General features: G+C 51.0%; 2 protein-coding genes across 5 annotated transcripts in view; both read left to right on the top strand.

The window, feature by feature from the left end:
* Positions 1-9,090, top strand: part of Rab27a (RAB27A, member RAS oncogene family) — a 32,526-nt gene extending 23,436 nt beyond the window's left edge. For all 4 annotated transcript variants that reach the window (XM_013154611.2, XM_003471790.4, XM_063249095.1 and 1 more), the window contains exons 3-6: positions 1,454-1,539; positions 2,077-2,180; positions 3,866-3,989; positions 7,241-9,090. In XM_013154611.2, coding sequence (XP_013010065.1) covers positions 1,454-1,539; positions 2,077-2,180; positions 3,866-3,989; positions 7,241-7,436 — 510 coding nt within the window. In that variant the 3' untranslated portion in view covers positions 7,437-9,090. The remainder of the gene's footprint in view (positions 1-1,453; positions 1,540-2,076; positions 2,181-3,865; positions 3,990-7,240) is intronic.
* A 448-nt stretch (positions 9,091-9,538) lies between these two features.
* Positions 9,539-19,164, top strand: Rsl24d1 (ribosomal L24 domain containing 1). The gene is made up of 6 exons (XM_003471883.5): positions 9,539-9,714; positions 12,079-12,192; positions 13,695-13,767; positions 16,393-16,456; positions 17,510-17,595; positions 18,739-19,164. The coding sequence occupies exons 1-6, from the start codon at positions 9,634-9,636 to the stop codon at positions 18,810-18,812; spliced, it is 492 nt and encodes a 163-aa protein (XP_003471931.2). The 5' UTR covers positions 9,539-9,633; the 3' UTR covers positions 18,813-19,164.
* Positions 19,165-20,552: the final 1,388 nt, after the last annotated feature.

The following is a 20,552-nucleotide window of genomic DNA, read 5'->3' as shown; positions in this document are numbered from 1 at the left end:
TTTTTCAAGCACTTTGAAGATCTGGAAATCACAAGTTCTCTTTTTCTCTCCCGTTCCTTTTCACAGGGCTTGAATGATCTGTTTGCCATCTCTAGGGGTCTTTCACCCTCTGCAGACGCGCTCTGCCTCCTGTTTGCTGTTTCATAGGCTGCACGATTCTGGAGCTGTGTCTGTGCCCACCGACTGCCTTTTTCTCGTTCTGGTCCCTACTAAGCCCCTCAGGGAACTTCGCACCTCAGAAACTGACCGTTTGCACCCAGAATTTCTTTCTTTTAAAATCATGGTCGGGGGATTAACCCCAGGCCCTCACCCTGCCTCAGCCCTTGTTTATTTTGAGAAGGGTTTTACCTGGGTTGCCCAGGCTGGGCTTGAACTTGGGATCCTGCTGCCTCAGCCTCCCAGAGTAGTGCGGTTACAGGCCTACCCCAATGTCCAACTTCTATTTGTCTCTACTTTTTAATGCTGTCTTGTTGTTAGTAAGTCACTGCTGTCATACTGTTTTTCATTATTTGGGCATTGCAGTTCTTCGAATGCGCTTAGATTTGCTGATTTAAAATCTTTGTCTTTGACTGTTTTCTGCTGCTTGCTTTTCTCTGTGTGCGAGGTGCGCTTCCCCTTCCCTTGGTGTTTGCTGTTTTCCCCAATTGGCCAGAGCTTCCAGGGCAGTCAGAGGTGACAGCTCACACTCCCCTCTCGGGGGTGGTCCTGGGGTGCATGGGATCTCGAGATGAATGATTTTCATGATATTTGGGAGCAGCAAAGCCTCCTTTGGGCAGTGCCTGTCCCATTTTAAAAAGCTTTTCAGGTTGGACTTTGCTGGCCCCACTGGGATTTTCCCCAGGAGGTGCTGGTCCTGATAACAAGCATCCTCACCCTGTGGAAACCCAGGTGGGACTTTCCAGCCCTTCTGCCTCCTCTGTCCACACTAGCTACTGGGCTGCCAAGGTGGAGCATCTGCTGGCTTTCCCAGCTGCTCCAGACCAGGGGTGATGGTTAGAGATGGGCAGGGCCGGCCAGTGAGAACCCTGATGAGCTGTTTGCCTTGACTCCTGGAAAGCTGCAGGCACGAGTTGATTCCACAGTGCTGTCCAGGTTGATCCTGACCATTTTTGCCAGCGTCTCCATCGCTGTTTGTGTAAGAGGCATTGGGAACACCTTTCCTGCAGGTCCATTGGAGCTTCCTCCAACACAGCTTACAGGACGCCCCTTAAGATGGGGTAGGAGAGCCCAGTAGGCAGCGTCTCCCAAGGCCAGCTGTCCTGTCCTCAATCAACTTGTTTCTGAGTCTGCAAGGGCGCAGGTGTGTGCCTTTGACACAGCTGCTGTGTTGCCTGCATGTTGCCTACTGGCCTGCTTGTGTGTGTGGCTGTGCTGCGGGGCACTGGGGTCTCTGCTGACCATAGTGGCAGGGCTGGTGGCTCTGAGCACCTCTGTCCCTGCTCTGCTGCCCTAGGTGTACCGAGCCAGCGGGCCGGATGGAGCTGTGGGCCGGGGCCAGAGGATCCACCTGCAGCTGTGGGACACTGCTGGCCAGGAGAGGTGCGTGGATAGGTGGGGTCCCCTGGGGGGAGGGGTGCCCTGCTGCCTGTGCTTTCTTCCTTTCCCTTCCCCACAGCAGCTGTGGGCAGCCTCAGGTCCACCAGAGCCGTGTGCAGGGCTTTGGTTTCATCTTTCATTAGGGAGTATGTGGCCCAGTTGTGGCTGTTCTGTGTCACCTGTGTCCCTCCTCATGACCCCCCCTTTACTTGAAGAAAGTCCCTGATACCATGCTTTTCATTGGTAACTGCTCGGGTGCCAATCTCTAAACCATAAGGGCTCTTTACTAAAACACTAGTTGAGAATCATCACGGGAACCCAATTGCTGAGTGACTGGTGGCTGCACTGACACCCTCTGCTCTGGAGCCGAGGCCTGTCGGGCTGGCCCTACAGATGCCCTCCTGGGCCAATAAACCTGTCACTATCCAGCGCTTCCTGCTCAGGCTTCAGGCTCGCAGGCTGACCTGGGACCCCTCTGGACCTGACACTGTACACCCCTCTGCACTGCCTGGACAGTGACCGCCTATCCCGTGTTTGCAGGTTCCGCAGCCTGACCACGGCGTTCTTCAGGGATGCGATGGGCTTTCTTCTGCTCTTCGACCTGACCAATGAGCAGAGCTTCCTGAACGTTCGCAACTGGATCAGTGAGTGCTGCTCACCCCGTGCCCCTGTCCTCATTGCCTGGGAGGCGCATCTGCTTCGAAGGGGCTTTAAGGGGCAAGGTCTCAGTCAGGAGTGGTAGCACAATTTGCAGCTCAGCAGCCTGGGAGGCTGAGACAGGAGGGTCACGAGCTTAGCCCAGCTTGGGCAACTCAGTGACTTAATGAGGTCCTGTCTCAAAAAATAAGAAGTGCCGAATTCGTGTCACAGGAATTGCAGCCAGGGTTGGCACCGCGTTTACCTCCTGTGCCCTGGCACATGCCGGCCGGAGTCTGGGATTCCAGCTCCTCTGTTTCTGTCTAAGTAACAAGTTAGACTCTCTGTACCTGGGTGTGTGTATCTGTATGTGTGTGCCTCTGTGTGTGTGTGTGCATCTGTGGAGCTCACAGCCATGTTGCTCAGAGCCTGGGCCCCACAGGGCCTGCCCCTTGAGCCAGGGGTCCTCTGTCCAATTTCTGTGAGGACATGCAGACAAAGGCCTCGATCCTAGGCCTCTCTCAGCATTTATTATCTTGTGAAGAATGGGGGGTGGCTCAGGGATGAGTGATAGTGAGGATATTGGGGATTACTGAATAACTTGAGTTGGCTGGCCAGGTGCAAGAATGGCATCTCTGTAATTTGCAGAGATAAAGATATGCAGAAGGATCAATTTATATAACCTGATTAAAGTAGTAGTAGAATTGCTTTGGGGGGCTATTGCTTCGGTTTCTGATGTGCAAACTCTTGTGTCCTGGGGAGTCATAGCCTCTTACCTTGAGGCTCTTACCCAGTTGATATTCCCAGAGCTATTTGCTCTAACATCTCGAGTGCTCAATCCTGTATTGTGGAGAGCACCATGCGAGGAAACAGGACTGTCTGATGGCTATAGACTTTGCAGATTAGCACCTTGGCTAGCTTTATTTGCAATGCTCAGAGCCAATTGAAGAGAGAAGGAAATACCCTAGCCAGCCTTTTACATATTGGTATAAGGAAATGAGTCTCTAAGTAATCAGTCACAGCAATTGTTTTGGATTCAAAGTCAGTCACTGGAGTTGTCTCCCACAGTGGGCTGGGCAGGGCCCTTGCTTCCTGCAGGCCTGCCAGTGGATTGAGTTTCCACACCTTTCATGGCATCCCCAAGTGGACATCATCTCTTTTACACGTCCTGCTTGTGTTGTTCCCCTTACCCTCATCCAGCACGTGCTTTTTAAACTGCTAAGAGTCTGCCTGTTCTTTGACACCTGCCCTCTCCAAGAAGCTGATAGGAGGAGCACTCTACCCTCAGGCCCGACCCCTTCCCCTGCCTGCTGGCCCCGGCCTGGCCGTGGGGTGTGAATCAGTGGTGAGGCCTCATCTCCGGGATGCGCTTTCAAACACCCAGTCGGCCTGCATTTGACACAAGTAATTCACAGCTTACCAGAGAAAAGTTAAGAAAAACCTCTTAGATTCTCTGGACTGAGCTCTGGTGACCCTGCGAGGGGCCTCCAACGAATGTGTCTGGGTGGCTTGGTCCCGTTCCCCCAGGGGCACTGCCTACCGCCCACCCACAGCACCCAGCTAGGGCAGGGCTGGGAATGTGTGCACCTCACCAGAAAGTGAGGCAGGCAGGCACAGCTAGTGTGTAGCAGAGCCCTTCTAGCTGCTTACGAGCGCCCATGGTGTCTCCTGTGCTGTGTTTCTCTATCTGCAGGCCAGCTACAGATGCATGCGTACTGCGACAGCCCGGACATTGTGCTGTGTGGCAATAAGAGCGACCTGGAGGACCAGCGTGTGGTGAAGGAGGAGGAGGCCAGGGCCCTGGCCGAGAAATACGGGTAAGAAGGGCGGGCAATGCCTCCCCCAGGGAAGTTTCCATATACACATGAGCACGGGAAAGATGACAAAAAGACAGAAGTGAGGAATTAGAGCAGAAGGCTCTGCTGTGGCCTGGGGCATGGAGTACATGCTCTTCACGCAGGTGCTCGAGGTAACAGAGCCACAGCTGCGGTATGCTGGGTGCTATGTGTCATGTGTGACCCTCCAGGACGTGGTCCTGTCTGCTGCATCTCATGGGCTCTGCAGAGCGTGGCTGTGGGGTGCAGCACTGATCGCAGGGTTTCCTCTTGCAGGACGCCAGCCACAGAGGCTCCTAGGTGACCTGCCAGGAGCGGGTTGAGCATCCCAGCGGGTGCTCACACATCTGTCCTCCCATTGTCACAGGGAGTGTGGGCTGGTGGGTGGCTACTACGTGACTCTGGGGAGGGTCTACCCCATCCTATGACTGTCACATGCTGAGGACGTGTGTAGTGATAGTAAAAAGGAGCCGCAGAGCCCGGGACCCACGTGAGAAGGGCAGGAGGCACTGGCGACTACACATTTTCAGATGGCACTGGTTCCTGGCCACTGCTGGCTCCCAGGCACTGCGGCTGTGGCCCAGGAGGCCTGGGGAGAGCAGCAGGGGCCAAGTCACCAGCAGGCTGTGCCACAGGGGCAGGATCTCTTGTGTATGGCACAGGAGCCCCAGTGGGCGGCACAGGGAAGGAACGTGCTGGAGGAGCCACGCTAGTGAGGGGACTCGTCCTGCTTGGTGGGTTACGTCCATGGTGACACACAGGGTGGGGGTACCAGCACAGTGCCAGGGCTGCCTCTGTGACATGGCTTCATCCCCAGAGGGCGGTGGTGACACTGAGTCCTTCTATGGCCCTTCCTTTGGAGTTGGGGTAGTGGAGAGACGTGCCAATGTGACCAAGCGTGATGGCAGAATGTGTCTCGTGTGTGCTGCCTGTGGTCAAGACTGTGCAGCCAAGGCCGAGGTCTCTGGAGTGGGACGGGAACACCAGCCCTCTCAGAACGGCTGCCCCTAGGTCACAGCAGGGGCTTGGTGTGGCCCCAAGTGGACAGGACACAGGGCAGTGGGATGTGGCTTTCACAGCCGTACTGTTTGCAAGCTCGCCGGCCTTTGCTTGGCTCAGTGGACGGTGATGGCTTCTAGGGCGGGTTTCACACTCCATAATTATCTGCAGCCAGGTGTGCAAGGTGGACGCTGAGCCCCCGCAGCCAGCAGGAAGGACACCGGGCAGTGCCAAGGACGCCTTGGTCTGGATCCTCCTGGGACCCGCTGTCTGGGCCTGGGACAAGGCATCCAGCACATTTGCTGTTGCTCTGAGCACCTTCCCCCTGGGGGCCCCACCTCCTAGTTTTGAGGAGTGGATAGCAGGAAAAAACCCACTGGGATGTGGGCGGTGCCCTGTGCATGAGGAGAGGGGATCGCCGTGAAAAGCTGCAAAGGACACAGCCCTTCTTGGTTTGAAGCTGTTTATAGTTTAATCTTGATTAATCTACTAATCTTGATTAGTCTGCTTTCAAAAAGCATGTTAGAACAAATCATCCGCGAGTCCTCCAGAAGGCCACACAACTGCGCAGCTGCAGTTTCTGCCAGAATTTTTCTGTTGGTAAAGGGGCTCTGCAAGTGTCCCGCTGGCGCCACCATGTGGACGGAGGGAGCTGGGTCACCTCGTCTGTGGCTAAGCCAAGGACGATTGAAGCCCAGTGGCAGGCAGCACACCTAACCCTCACTACCACGAAGGCTGAGGCAGGAGACTGCAAGTTTACGTCAGCCTGGACAACACCGTGAGAGACCCTGTCCTCAAAATAAAATGGAAGGGGCTGGGCTACAGCTCAGCACTTCCTGGATTCAGCTTCCAGTACTAAGAGTAGGAAAAGGGCACCCATGCGTGGCTGCCCACACTCCTGCAGTCAGGCTAAGCGCAGGCGCACGTTCGCGTCCGCTCCTGGGAAGGGTCCTCAATTAGTCCTCTGGGGACCTCATCCCAGCCCTCCGTCCGCGCAGCTGAGTGCAGTGGCGTGGACCCTACTACTCATTTATACTCAGAGAAGCAAAGCCCGACTGCTGTAAACACTGGTCTTGTGATCCTCCTGCCTCAGCCTCCCAGAATGCTATGATTACAGTTTTTTGCACCACCACACCTGGCTTACCATTTTTCCATAAACGTTATTTCTTTGGTAGTTTTGCTTATATCCTTTGTCTATTATTATTTTAATTTACTTGAAAAATTATCTGTATCTTCTGGATTCTGGCTTACTTGCCTGGCATATGTAGCACAAGCATGATTTTGGGCCATCATTCATTTTTGGTACCAAGGATTACACTTACAACCTTGCGCTTGCCTGGCGGGTGCTTATGCATTATTCATTTTAAACTGTGTTTATAACATATGTAATGGTACCAGAGTGTTAATCATATTAGGGAGACTTCAAACTTTTTTTTTGGTACTGGACATTGAACTCATGACCTTGCGCTTACCAGGTAGATGCTAACACCACTGAGCTAAATCCCTGGCCCCAAAACTTTTTCTTTCTATTTGAGATTTTCTGTTTTAAGAAATTCTTTTGTTCCTATTTTAAGAAATTCTTCCTGTTGTCATAAAAAATAATTAGTTTCTTCCTAAAAGTTTTCAAATTTCGCTTTTCCTGTAGAGAAATTTAGAATTTTCTACACCAAGCATTAAATTTTAGCCAGGTGTGGTAGCACATGTCTGTAATCCCAGAGCTTAGGGCTGAGGCAGGAGGATCACCATGAGTTTGAGGCCAGAGTGGACTACATAATAAGATCCTGTGTCAAAAAAATCCAAGAAGCTGGGCATGGTGGTTCCTTCCTGTCATCTCAGCACTCGGGAGGCTAAAGCAGGAGAATCATTGCAAATTCAAGACCAGCCTGGGCTACAAAGTGAGCTCAAAGCTAGCTTGAACTGTGTAGCAAAACCCTGTCTCTGAAAGACAAAAAAAAAAAAAAAGAAAATCTTAAAATGAAAAAGCATGTACTCTATGCAATTTACATATATCATATTTTCCTTCAATAAAAAATAATCAGACTCAACTTTTGAAAGTGGGTGGGACTTCTAGTTGAGCTCTCACTGCTGTGAGGCACACAGTGTGGGTCATTCTGCTCTGCTGTCCCTCACCTTTGCGCGCCCTGGGGTAGGTGACGTCTGTATCCACTCCGATGTCTCACTGAATGGTTTAGATAATGCCTGTCCTGTCCTCACTGAGCCGTCTGTTTCCCCAGTGTCCCTTACTTTGAAACGAGTGCTGCCAATGGGACAAACATCAGCCCCGCGATCGAGGCGCTGCTGGACCTGATCATGAAGCGCATGGAGCGGTGTGTGGACAAGTCCTGGATCCCCGAGGGTGTCGTGCGCTCCAACGGCCACACTGCCGCCGATCAGCATGGCGAGGAGCGGAAGGGGGGGTGCAGCTGCTGAGCCCCAGAGCACATGTGGCACAGCTGCCACACGTGGTCATGAGCTCACGGCAAACGGCTTCCCAGCACCCCTTAGGCCTAGTAAGAAATTGCCCGCTTTTTAATTGTAGCAGCTTTGTCAATTTTTCTTGAAGGTTCAGCCTGAAAAGTGGCTCCTGGGGCCCAAAGTGCCTTATGAACCCTGGGCTCCAGGGGCAGGGGCTGGGCAGGTGTCTGCCACATGGGGCACCTTGGCCAGGGCTCTGTCACTGGCACAGATGCAGGCAGGCCCAGGCTCTCCTGTTAGGAGATGAGATGCAATCGCAGTGCTGAATCGAAATTTAAAGCCTGCACCATAGGTGACCTCGAAACCACCACCTCAGCCACTCACAGGTCAGATGAGCACATGCACACCTGGCCCACGGGTGTCCCCTATGTGTACACAGCCACCCAGTGGCCCCAGCGGCTAGGCTGCTGGGACCATAAGCTCACTGTGACTCTGTGGCACAGGGGAATGCTTGACGCTGGGGTGGGGCTGTCTTGAGGTCCTGTCAGCCTCCCGACTGTGTTCCCGTGGCACTGAGGGCTGAAGGGAGGCGGAAGCCCATTGTGCCTGGCGTGTGGCAGCACTGGCCTCAGCTCACGAGCTGCCGACCTGCCCCCAGTGCCGCACTCCCTGCTGGCGTTCACAGTGTAACTTTTCGAGTTGCAACCCAAGGGTCAGTGCTGGTGACAGCAGTGCAGCTGCCGAGGGTCAGAGGTCAGATGCTCACAGGTCTCTAAGCAGCCACTTGTGCTCACCCACACCCGGGGCAAGGACAGGGCAGGCCCATGGCTGCTCTCAGTGTGCCTCCAGGTTACCAAAGGTTCACAGCAGGGAAGGCTGTGGGCATCGAGATGGTGGTCTGTGAGGTCCAAAGTTATTTCATTTAGGGGAAATTCTTATTTATTAAAGTGGTTTAAATAAAGTCGATTGAAATTTCCAGTGCTTTAGTGATTACTTAGGAAAAAATGTCTCTTGCTATAATTTAGTGAAAACTCAGAATGAAGGTCTCTTATGGCAGCAGGTGTTCAGAACTGTGGTTAGAAAGCTGCAGGTGTCTAGCAGCTGCTCCTGCACGATGACTTGCACCTGGCTTTTTATCGCGCCCCTATAGGGTTCTGGCTGCTGCCCCTTGCCACTCCTCTAGCAAACTGAGCCATGAATACTGAGATTTAATATTTTTCTGTCCCATTCTAAATACCAAGGAAACCAAGGAAGCCACGGAAGCCCGTGCTCTGCGTTGTCTTGTGGTGAGGGAAAGACAAGCGTTTAGAGGCAGGGCCAGGGTCATACATGGTGCCCTGCGCTGTCCCAAGACATTTGCAGAGCACGTGCTTATGCCACGGGTGTTCTTATGCCATCAGACCCACAACAGTGAGTCACATTTCTATCTCCAAGAGCCAGGAGACAGCTACGGGCCCGACTGGCCATAAATGCTGGGTGAATAAAGGTCCACGTGGCACAGTACCCCAAGCTCCCTCCAGTTATCAAAAAAAAAAAAAAAAAAAAAAAAAAGACCTGTATCTGTTTTGAAAAGCATGTTTAAATTTGATATGTTAGTGTTTTTCTATTTACAAGCCTGTGTAAAAAAGTGTCACGAATTTTGTGCCAATAAAGCTATGATTAAAAAGGCGATGGAGTCGACCAATTTTTGTGTGAACATTTCATTTCCTGTCACAGTTAACAGATGACACCACTGAAGGACCCAAACCTTTGGACACAAAGTCCACCATGCTCACGCGGGGCCACACAAAGCACTCTGGAGAAAGTAATCCAAGGTCATCAGCAACTATTCATGTGGCACCATCAGCCTCTGCATCGGCTGATCCATTGAGTCAACTTGAGAAGTCTAGAAGCTTCACTACCCAGCAGTTCTACATCCTAGGGAGTATAGGCCGGGCCCCTATCTCTGTCACACCCAAGGAACAACATACCGGCGGCCTGAGCCCGGATCCTGCGGTAACCGCCAGGGGAGGGACGGGGGCGGGTTGGTTCAGTGGCCCCTGCGCTTGCGCCGATGGGTGAAGCACCTGCCTAACCCAGGCCACCTTCCCCAACTCATATATCGTCACTTCCGGTAGAGGCGCATCACTTCCGGTAGAGGGCGCATCACTTCCGGCACCGCCTCTTCCTCTTCCGGCGTGCCACTCGGTCGTGCTGTCGACCGGGTTCCGACATGCGTATAGAGAAGTGTTACTTCTGCTCTGGGCCCATCTACCCCGGCCACGGCATGATGTTTGTCCGTAACGATTGCAAGGTGAGAGGCCGAAGCCCTCTGGTGCCGTTCTCTGCGTGGGGCGGTCTGCTGGCGGCGTCGCGATCGGACCCCGCGGACTGTAGGCGCAGGGCCGCTCGGTATGAGGGCCTGCTGGGGACACCTCGAGGGCGGAGGGTGCGGTGCTGTCGCGGGGGGGCGCGCCGTTTCGACCCGGTAGAGTTAGAGAAGCGGGTGGAGGCGAGCGTTGGTTGTACAGGAGGACAGGCTCGGACAGGCTGCAAATGAAAACAGCGTGCTGTCACACAGCGCCGCTTGGCGAAGGCTTTGGTTCCTGCTGACAGCGGCGCACACGTCCCTCTGCTTTTCAAAACCGAGCTCACACCGGTACCCGATTCAGGACCTGGGTCTGGTTTCCCCGGCTGTACGGGGGCCAAGCCTGGGTTTGACGCGGCAGTCTCAGTGTGCTGGAAGTCAGCTCTGCCTCTGCGTCTACCTGTGTCCCGGCCTGAGAGCCTGGTGGGGCACAGAGTCCCGCCGTCGCGAAATGGACCTGCAGGAGACGAGCCCGCGATTGCCACGTCGGGTCTGATTATCCTGGGGCGCCAAGATTCTGTGCAGAGCTGGGTAGTCTCTTTTTGCCTGACGTTTCCCAGCTGGTGCTCGGGATTGTGACCGCGGCCTCGGGGCCAGGGCGTGGAGTGTACAATGGGGGACACGTTGGAGTGGACCGAAAGCCCGGGCAGGCGGGACCGGGGTCAGGCTGGCCAGCAAGGAGCAGGGACGAGCAGCAGACATGTTAATCTGATTTCCAGATCTGGATCTTCTCAGCTCTGTTTGAATTTTCCATTGGATGGAGAAATTCTGCTGTTCCCTAGCAGTGGACCTACTGAAGGGGAAAACCTTAGGACCACAGGTCTTTCTGAACTCTGAATTAACACCATCCTTGCATGTATGGAGGGACTGGCTAGAAATGTGAGATTCTCTTTGAATGTTTACTTTTGTGTTTGTTATATGTTTTATGTGTATGTTTCATGTCTGCCTTCATTCTGCCCGGCTCTTGTTTCTCTTAGTTCATATTAGGTGTTGGTCACTTCTGTGACTTCCTAACTCAAGGTTCAACCCTATTCTTGTGGCCTGTGAAACAGTGTTAGGGAGTGTAGGGCAGAGTTAACGCAAGTGCCCCATAATTGTACATACTTTATAAACAGGAAGAACACGTGCAGCCTAGATTAGAGTTTGAGTTTATTGAATTAGTGAAATGACAAAACCTAGAAGAAGCTGAGGCCAAGGTGTTAGGTGTGTATTGGCTCCTTGGAGACTGGCATGATGATGGTTCAGGGGAGAAGGGAGCTTGTGAAGCTCCCCCTTGTCCTCCCTCTTGACCTCCTCCTGTATGTTTAGCCACTTCCTTTTTCTGTGTGAGTTCCTACATTATTGCATATGGCTTTATCTCATATTTTATATCCTGGCCTGATTTTTATCCTTCTTGTTGCAAAGTGAGACTGTCATGTAGTCAGACTGTTGTTCATGGGGTACTTGTTTCAGTTAGGCCCACATCCCTGTCTCTTGAGTACAGCACCTGGTCTGCAGATGCTTCTTCAGTGCCTGTCGAATCCTGTCATGGCTCCACTGGCTCTGGTCTATTCAGACCCTGCAGGTGCTTTACAAGTGGTACCTGTTGGGCACTGACTCAGGATGATGACTCACTGGCCCTGTTTGGTGTCATGAACACCAGAATGAGCTCCAACTGTCATCTGATCTCAGAAAGCAGCTTGTCTAGGGCTTATCCTTTAGATTATCAGTGGTGGGTGCTTTTAATTTCATTTGGAAGGTAATAATATTTGGGCTGAAAACATGCAAATAAAGGATAATGATATCATTACTCTGGGAGACTTCATTTCATGTGAAGTTGGCTCAGGAATAGGCATGCTCTCATTTAGATTTCTCAGGTGGTTTGGACCAGTTCAGATTATACTGTGCTTAGTATTTCCCTGAGGAACAAAGTATGTGAAGTGAGTGTTATGATTTGTCTATTTATCTGGGCTTACTTAGTTTAAGATGTTTGTACTCTTTATTTTATTTTAACCAGTTTTATTGAGTGACCCTTTGTAGGTATGATACCTTTACTTTTTGGGAAGATCCATAAACCTCAAAGAATTACTTTTCCTATTTCCCCTAGCAACACACACAAATTTCTAAGACATAACAAGGTAAAAGTGTGCAGTTCAGTTATTCTCTCATGCATCAAGCAATCCAGGATGGTGTCGTGAGCACCTGGGGCTTGCGGGTGAAGCCCATGGTCGTTTCTCAGACTTAACAGTGATTACCTGTCTGACAGGAGTAACAGGTGATGATGGAAAAGTTTTCAGTGTTGACTTTTCAGTATTTTAACTTTTCTTACAGGTGTTCAGATTCTGTAAATCCAAATGTCATAAAAACTTTAAAAAGAAGCGCAATCCTCGCAAGGTCCGGTGGACGAAAGCATTCCGGAAAGCTGCCGGCAAAGAGCTTACAGTGGTGAGTATGTTTAGCTGTGGGACAGTTTTCATGTTTCAGAATTGAATTTTTCGGGGTCGGAAACTGTCATCTAATTGACCATAATGAGGGTTCCTGTGACACGGTTGTGAGTGTTATGAATTTGGCTATGGAAATAATCTAATCCTCACACAGTTCTGGAAACCGTCATTCTGTAGACTTTCTGTTTTATTAATTTTTTCTATCTACCTGTCTGTCTATGTATTTAAAAAGGAAAAATTTCCAGCTCAGTTTTGTGATTTTTCTTACCCTTAAAAAAGTTGCGTCTTGCAAGGAGGATCCTTGCAGTCCACTCGAATGGATTGGGGTGCAGTTAGAGTTGTTAGTCTAGGGTTTTGAGACAAAGTTAAGAGATTATTGAAGGGTTCTTGAAGTCCTGCTCAGTTTGTGGTAGGCTCATTGATCAGCTCCCAGATTGCCTCCGTATGACTTACTCTCTGAGAACCGAGGTTGGTGAGTAGATTGGTGGTCAGAGGGAGAAGTGGTGGGAAGTTGGGTGCGGGGGCCCCTCGAGTGTCTGACTGTCTGGATTGATGGAGGGGTCTGTCACAGCTTTCCACATTTGGTTCCAGAGTAGGGAGAGGAAGAAAGCTGCACCCCAGCCTTCCCTGTGGCCTCTTCTCTCGGAGCCCAGCCTTTTCCTGTCCTTGGGATTCTTCTGCTTCTTTGAAGACAGTGCTGCCCTCCAGCCTGGATTAGGGTTATATCCTGCTGCCCACCGGCAGAAGCTGCAGGAGTTTTCCAGAGGCCCTTGTCTCCTAGCCAGAGCTTTTCAGTGAACGTACACACCAAATCGTGACTCCAGTCACTAACATAATTTTCACCTGGCTGAGAGGCAGCCTGAGTGGAGAGAAACCGCCTCAGACTTTGGCAAGTGCTTGGGCCTCACTTCTGCCGAGGCTGTGAGGTAGCAGCGATGGTGGTTTGAAAACAGCTGATTCCAGGTGGCTCTGAAACCCAGGAGTCCTTGTAGCTGCCCTGTTTGCAAGTGTTAAAATCATAGAGTGTCACCTGTCAAACGTCAGCAGCTGGAGGGGTGTGGATGTGTGGAGGGGACCTGCAGCACATGTGACCAGGAGTGCATCCCTCAGAGCAGCACCCCATTTGCTTCAGCATGTGTGGCTCTGCATGCTTGCTCTGACAGACAGGTGCTCAGGTGAAACTCACAACATTCTTGATGTTCAGCTGTGTTACATCTGTGGAAAATGGCAGTTTTGTGTGTTGGACTCTAATGCAGTTTTCTAGCTGCGTCTGGCCTGGGATGGGATGGGAGGCCTTGCCTGCGTGTGGGTGATTTCCATGGGTGAGTATGGTCCCCACCGTTCCACCAGCCCATGCAGCAGAGTTCTCAGTGCTTGTGGGTGTGGAGGGGGGAAAGGCTGGGCGCCTGCATTCTCAGGGACACTGGGGGATGCTCACAGGAAGGAGGTAGTGTAAGAAACACTTGCTTTCTGTTTCTCTTACCAGCCCTCTGCTTCTTGCAGGATAATTCATTTGAGTTTGAAAAACGTAGAAATGAACCTGTCAAATACCAACGAGAACTGTGGAATAAAACTAGTAAGTCACAGAGAATTCTGGGGATCTTGAGGAGGAGACTGTTGGGGAGGTGACGTCACTTCACACATCAGGAGTCACGTAAATGGTTTTTTACTTTGAGTTTTAGCTTTTATTTTGTCCTCATTTGAATGGCTGCATTTCATGTATATCTTTGTAGTTACCCTAAATGTGTTCAAAATTGTTGATATATCCATTATAAAGATAATGTTAATGTTAATCCGATCTGAAGTGTCTGTACAGATCTAAAACATACAAACGTCAGAAACAAAGAGAAAATACTTTTGATGTGATTATGGCACAGTTAAAATATAAAAAAGCCTAGGATGCTTTCTAAGTTTAGACACTTAGAGATAGAAGCTGTTTTCCGTGACTTTATACACTGTAGTGCTATGTGGTGTTTTTTTTTTTTAGATATTGTCTCACTGATTGCCAACGGTGCTTCCCCTGATTCAGCCTCCCAGAGTTGTAGGAATGTAGGTTTGCACTACCATACCTGGCAGCTTGGTGCTTTAAACTTAAAAAGTGTGGCACTTAAGATGATCATTATAGGGCAGGGAATAGGGCTCAGTGGCACAGAGTCTGCCTGCCAACTGCAGGGTCATAAGTTCGATTCCTGTACCAAAAGAAAAAAAAAAATTTCTAACAACTCCTAAATGCTTGATTCAGGTATGAGTGAAATCGAGGGCAGTGGAAACTAAAAGCAATAATATCTAGCTCTTTTCTTTGAAGCAGCCCGAGGGATAAGTAAGTCCTGTGTGTGGTCAGTCTTGGTCCTCCAAGCTTGTGGACCCCAGTGTGCAGTTCCAGGCTGAGGCTGGGCCCTGCTTGCCTTCCTCCTAGGCTGCTGTTTCCAGCGTGGCAGGGTGTAGAATGCCTGGACTCTGCCCCTCTCTGTGGACCTCAGGCCGTGTTCTTGTCCCCACATCCCCAGGGTGGGGACTCAGGGTAGAGGCTGTGGGGCCTTATCACCAAGGTGTTGGGTGCCCTGAAGCTTTGTCATCCTCACCCTTACTTAGAAATCAGAGTCCAGGCATGGAATTGGCTCTCCTTCATTCTGTTTTCTATTTCTTAAAGTTTCCCCCTTAGTTTTTAATTAGAGGGAGAGTTAACTTCTGAAGAGCATGTGATGTGACAAGGGAATAATGACTCTTGGCTGTCTGAGTGCTTCTAGGGCAGTGGCCACACTGTGTGGCTGGCTGTTCATGTCGTGGAAAGCCTTGAGAGGTCCACAAGCACTGCCCCAGGAGCTCGAGTTACTCCAGAGGCACTTGTTCTAGTCAGGGCATTGTCAAAAGGTCCTGAAGCTTGGTGGGGCCTGGTTCCATGTCACTTCAGCTTGACTTTCTCTCCCCTCTGTTGCCTGGCAGTCCTGGTGCTGTCTGTGTGGCCCTGCCTAGTCCTGGCGGACGTTCACCTGCTCTGAGCGCCACGTGTGTGGTGTGCTGCGTGTGCTATCCTGTGTGTCCCGGGCATCTTGAGGGCAGCCCCCATGTGGCTCCGTGCATACTCACAGGCCCTGCCAGAGGTGCAGCTCTGTCCTCTGGAGCCCTCAAGGTCAGCATCCCCCAGGATGCAGTCTCTCTGGCTCCTTGGGTCGGCTCCTCTGCTGCTTCTTACACTTCTGGGAAGTCTGGAAGAAGTGATGTGCTTTTGTTCTTTTCTGTGCAGATGCTGTTAACCTTTTTTATCAGGATCCTAAAATAGAGTTTTTGAAGATTTGCTGGGTGTTGGCCGAGTCCAGCAATTGTTTCCTTAGAGTTACACAATTACTAAGATTTGTCATAGGTTTGTTCCAGACAGCTCACTGCTTTCTTAAGAGGTCAGTTCATCCCAGACCTGCACCCTGTGTTTGATGGACTGAGACGTGCTGTGAATGTGAAATGCGGGTTATGCTGTGGAGAGTTAGGGTAAAGCCCGGAGTAAAACATCCAGCTAATTTTTTGTCTTAATCTACATGTTGAAGTAACAGTGTTTTCGATGTCGAGATCAAGTATCATTAAATTTCCCCATGTTCCTGTTTACCTTTTTAAAAAAAATCTAGTTACTAGATAATTTAAAATTTCACAAGTGGTTTGCCCTGCCTCAGACTGCACTGATGCAGATTCCCGATGTCCATGGTCACCATCCACACCCTTGCCACCTGTCCCCTGGAAAGCTGTGAATGGCTGGGCTGAGGACTAGGCACAGAGAAGGGGTCATGGGTTCTTTCCCGTGGTGCTTACCACCTGCGGACCCCATCCCGGCTCATGCAGACAGGCTGCTCCTGCCAGAAGATCTGTCTGTGTCTATGGAGGTTGCAGACCAAGAGCAGGGTTAGCGCTGCTAATCCAGGTACTCCAGAACAAGATTTGAAAAGCATTCACCTGGTGTAAGGGAATGTTGAGCAGTGATAAACGCTTTTGCAGTAGAAATGGGAGAAATGATCTTCTGCAGAGCAGGTCAACACCAGTGGCGATAAGAAACGCTTGCCCTAGATTTCTCCAGTGGGGATACTTTGGGCAGTAAATTTTTATTCACATTTGTTCTAGAGAGTAAAATGTTGGTTAATGTGCTAGTTGATTGTAGTCTCCTGCTTGGTGTGTAAATCTTGATAAACTTGCTAATTTTGGTGAACTTTGGTTGCAGTTGATGCGATGAAGAGAGTCGAAGAGATCAAGCAGAAGCGCCAGGCCAAATTCATCATGAACAGGTACGAGCCTGTGCAAAGTGAGCACAAGACAGTACTTACCCTGGGCAGAGAGGCGCGAGGTCATTTCACAGACAGGGTCCCTGGATGGCTTTGCCTCGTGTTGTCCACTTGGGTGTGAGTAGGCCCCATTGGCAGGAATGCCGCTTGTGCGTGTGACCTTGTCACATGCTGTCAGGAGGGCCACGGTGCCACCTCGCAGTGAGCCCTGACCCTTGGGCTCAGGTGGTATCTCTTACTCTCGGGCGGATGCCTTGCTACTGTGCCCCATCGCCGTGGTGACGGGTTGCCCAGTGGGACTTGCTAGTTTCCTTTCTCCCGCATTTTGTAGTTGATGTTTCTGTGTCAGAGCTGCCTGTACCAGTTTCCAGTCATTCTGTGTTGTGTCTGTGTACGTTTGTGGGTCCTCATGGTGTTTGTCTTCCTCACCTCTCCCTGATGTCCTGACTGCCCTGCATTGTTCCAGTGTGCTGGATGTTCTGTTTCATTTCTGTCATTCCTTCTTGGTCTGTAAGTCTTTGCTGTTTTATGGCTGACAAGCATCCAGGCTCCTCCCTGACCTCATTTCCCTGTTTGAGCCTGGAAACAGCTCAAGGCTGTCGTGAGTTCGAGGCTAGCCTCAAGCCACACAAGCACACAGATTTCCACGACGTAGGAAGACCTAGGCGTTGTCAGTCCATGGTAGCGATGCCACAGACCCTGGTTTGCGAGGCCTGTTGGTTCCTCACAGTCTGCTTCCTTCAGTCAGCAAATCAAAGGATGCAGTTGTGTTCAGGCAGATTAGGACGGGACAGTCATTAGGACCGGACAGTCGCTGAATTTGCTTTACAAGAGCCAAGGGGTCGCTCCCAATAAGGGTGATATTCAGTGCCTGCCCTTCGAGCAGCGAGCTTGGGTCCTGCCAGGCGGGGCAGAGGGTCTCGTGGGGTGGGGAGAACTCACCTGGCCCTGGTCCCTGCCAGGGCTGTCTCTGCTGCGTTGAGTGGTTGCACTGTGAATTGATATCCTATAGAGAAGTTTTGTGACCGAGATTATGACCTCACTGTTTTACCCTAGGTTGAAGAAGAACAAAGAGCTCCAGAAAGTGCAGGACATCAAGGAGGTCAAGCAGAACATCCACCTCATCTGGGCCCCTCTTGCAGGTGAGTGCAGCCAGCTGTGTGCGTGCCCTGGGGGGCTGCTGTGACCCACATGTCCTTGTAAGACGGTCTGTGTAGGACTTGGTTTGGAGGCACGGACTTCCTGTCCATGCGGCGGCACGCATCTGCTCCCTAGCTCTTCAGGCTGAGGCAGGAGGATCATTTAGGACATGACTGTGATTTCTCTTCTCTTTTTTTTGAGACAATGTCTTACTGTGTAGCCCAGGCTGGCCTTGAACTCCAGGTAACCCTCTGCCTCAGTCTTCTGAGTGCTGGCGTTACACGCCTGTGCCACAAGACCTCGAAGAGTCCATGAGTTAGAGCCAGCCTGGGTGGCACAGCGAGACCCTGTGATGACTTCTCAGGGGATTTCTGTCTTGAGCCTGTTCTGGTCAAAGGATACATTCCTTGCTGGTGGTGCTCAGCTTCCAGTTTACGCTGGAGTGAGGCGGGGAACTTGGTATTGGAGTACAAAGGGGCATGGCTGGGGCTACAGAGGTTGGACCTTGCGTCCGAAGGTGCCTGTAGGTGTTAAGATGTGGCCTGGTTACCCCTGGTAGTCACTGGGCAGCTATTCTGTGCTCGGGCTGCTGGAAAACTGTTTCCTGTTCACCTGGCACATCGATCAGTCTCTTTGAAATCACTTAATTTATAGAGATCACTTGCAGGAGAGAAATTGCACCAGACTCAGTAAGGTTCAGATTCTGTCACGTTCAGTAGATTTGTATAAAAGTCTTGCATCTATTTATAGCAAATTCTGTTCAATCAAAGCAGACAGAATCCTGGAGCATTTGTTCCAGGGGCAGCTGGTGTGAGCTGACACCCAGGAGACAGCAAAATGGGCCTCTTTTGTTTTTGAGGCAGGAAGCACAGTGTAAAAGCAGGAACCCTGGTTCGGGTGGCCAGGGTCCCCTTCCGGCCTCACTGCCACCGCTGAGCCCACCTGGTCCTGGTAGAAGTGTGGGTTCTTGTTGGGAGGAGAATGGATGGGGTCACTTGCTTTGTGCAGTGTGAGACCTAGTAATTAGCTCCTCTGGAATTTCTTAGAAATGGCTGTTGTAAGACAGTTTAGGTCCTTTATAGGTATTGAACAGATTCTCAAAGTCACATGAAATTGATTACATTTTAAATTCTGTCTTTTGAAAGGCAAAGGAAAGCAGCTGGAAGAGAAGATGGTGCAGCAGTTGCAACAGGACGTGGACATGGAGGATGACTCTTAGGGACCTTGCCGTGTGTGCTCTTTCTGTGCGATGGTCTCTCGTGGACGCTCAGAGCTTGGAAACGCTTGACCTGTTGGTTGCTGAGTCCGTCCAGTGAGGGCCACCGGAGTCTCTGCTGCGCTGCTGTCTGCCCACGGCCGGCGGTGGTGCTGGTCTCCTCCGTCGTGGCCTCCTGGTAGATTGTGTGCTTCTCTTTCCTGTAAGGGTAATGATTCTGTGTGCAAGTGCAGAGGTGCACAGTGGACGTCAGACGGCTGTGCCATTTGCATGATAGCTTAGGCAGCGTCTGTGTAAAGACTGATCACCAGATTTATAAAAGTGACCGTGAAATAAACATTTCTTTGCATTAAAATACTCCCTTTATTAATGGGGGGGGTACAGTAAGGAACCAGCCATGTGTGTGGCAGCTTCTGTGTCTCGTCTGGTGATTTTCTGGCTTGGTTTCTTGGCTTCTTTGAGGACAGTGAAGCCACATTGCCCTGGGCTCTGAGACCTGACTTGAGCGGCTGTCGGGTGGCTGTGGGCTGGTGAGGGTCAGAGCTTGGATCTTCTGTAGACCAGCTGTCCCCAGCCTGTCAGCAGTCTGGAAGTGTGAATCCCAGTGGCTTTCAAACTTGCAAAAACCTCATTGAATTTGGGAAATAGAATTTATGGCCAGAACATCTGTCCATTATTTGCCCATAAATAAAACGATCTCCAAAGTGTCTATATCTAGTATTTAAAAGTACTGCACTTACAAAAGTATGAAGCACTGATTACTTGGAAGAAAATAAATCCCTCCTCTAGCCACTCAGGTGGGAGGCGTATCCTAAGGGGAACCGTGTCTCTGCATCTTTACTACTTTACATGTCTCACAACTTCACTTTACCTTGGGGGTAGAATTTATAGTACACCACATTCCTAGCATTACGTGATCATAAAGGAAGGGCTCAAATTTTATTTTAGTATTAGGTGGTAAAAATGGAGATCACTCTCTAAGCAAGTGTTAGCCAGAGTTCAGCGTGGTTTTGCTGTTGTGTTCTCAGTGACAAAGTGAGATTTGTAAGCAAAATGACTGCTGGGTGGGTTCGGGAAGTGAGGTGTGGGAGAAAGTCACTGCCTGCGACCTTCCCTCTGCATTGTGTTTGTGGGGCCCTTTTTGGTATTGTTTGAGGCAGGGTTTCACTATATGGTTCAGGCTGGCCTCAAACTCGAAGGGATCCTGCCTCAGCCTCCCACTTGCTGGGATTACAGGTGTGCACCATTGCACCAGGCTTGGGTCTGTGTGTGTAAGGGAGCATATTTGGATTACGTGTTTGGTTTCTACCTTGCTGGTTAGGGAGGTGCAACTGCCCTGGGGCCATTGGCCACATGGAGCACTGATGCTGTGTTCCTGTGTGGGATAGATATCCCCTGCCCTGGCAGGATGACATGGTTTTCTGTCCATGCAGCTCTCGCTCTGCACCTTGTGGATGTGCACGCCGTGGTCATCCCTGTACTGCTGAGTTAAGGTGGATCACTGCGATGATGATAGCCTGGCCACTCAGATCCCTGCCTCAAAACATAAGGAGCCTGGGGTTATAGCTGGGAATGTCCAAGGCCCAAACCCGCAAACCACAAAAGGAAAGTCGCCTGCAGATGGTGCTCCTGGGCTGTGGTGCCTCAGCATCCATGTCGAGGTCTGCGTTGAGCACCTAGCTCCCTCCACAGTGCCCTGTGGAGGAATAAACCCTCCTCAGCTGTGCTAAGTCCCAGCTTCCA

The sequence above is a fragment of the Cavia porcellus genome, unplaced genomic scaffold (assembly GCF_034190915.1).
Source record: "Cavia porcellus strain 051 isolate PalLab524CR breed Dunkin Hartley unplaced genomic scaffold, mCavPor4.1 scaffold_1, whole genome shotgun sequence".
NCBI lineage: Eukaryota > Metazoa > Chordata > Mammalia > Rodentia > Caviidae > Cavia > Cavia porcellus.
This window is presented reverse-complemented; position numbering and strand designations above follow the sequence as displayed.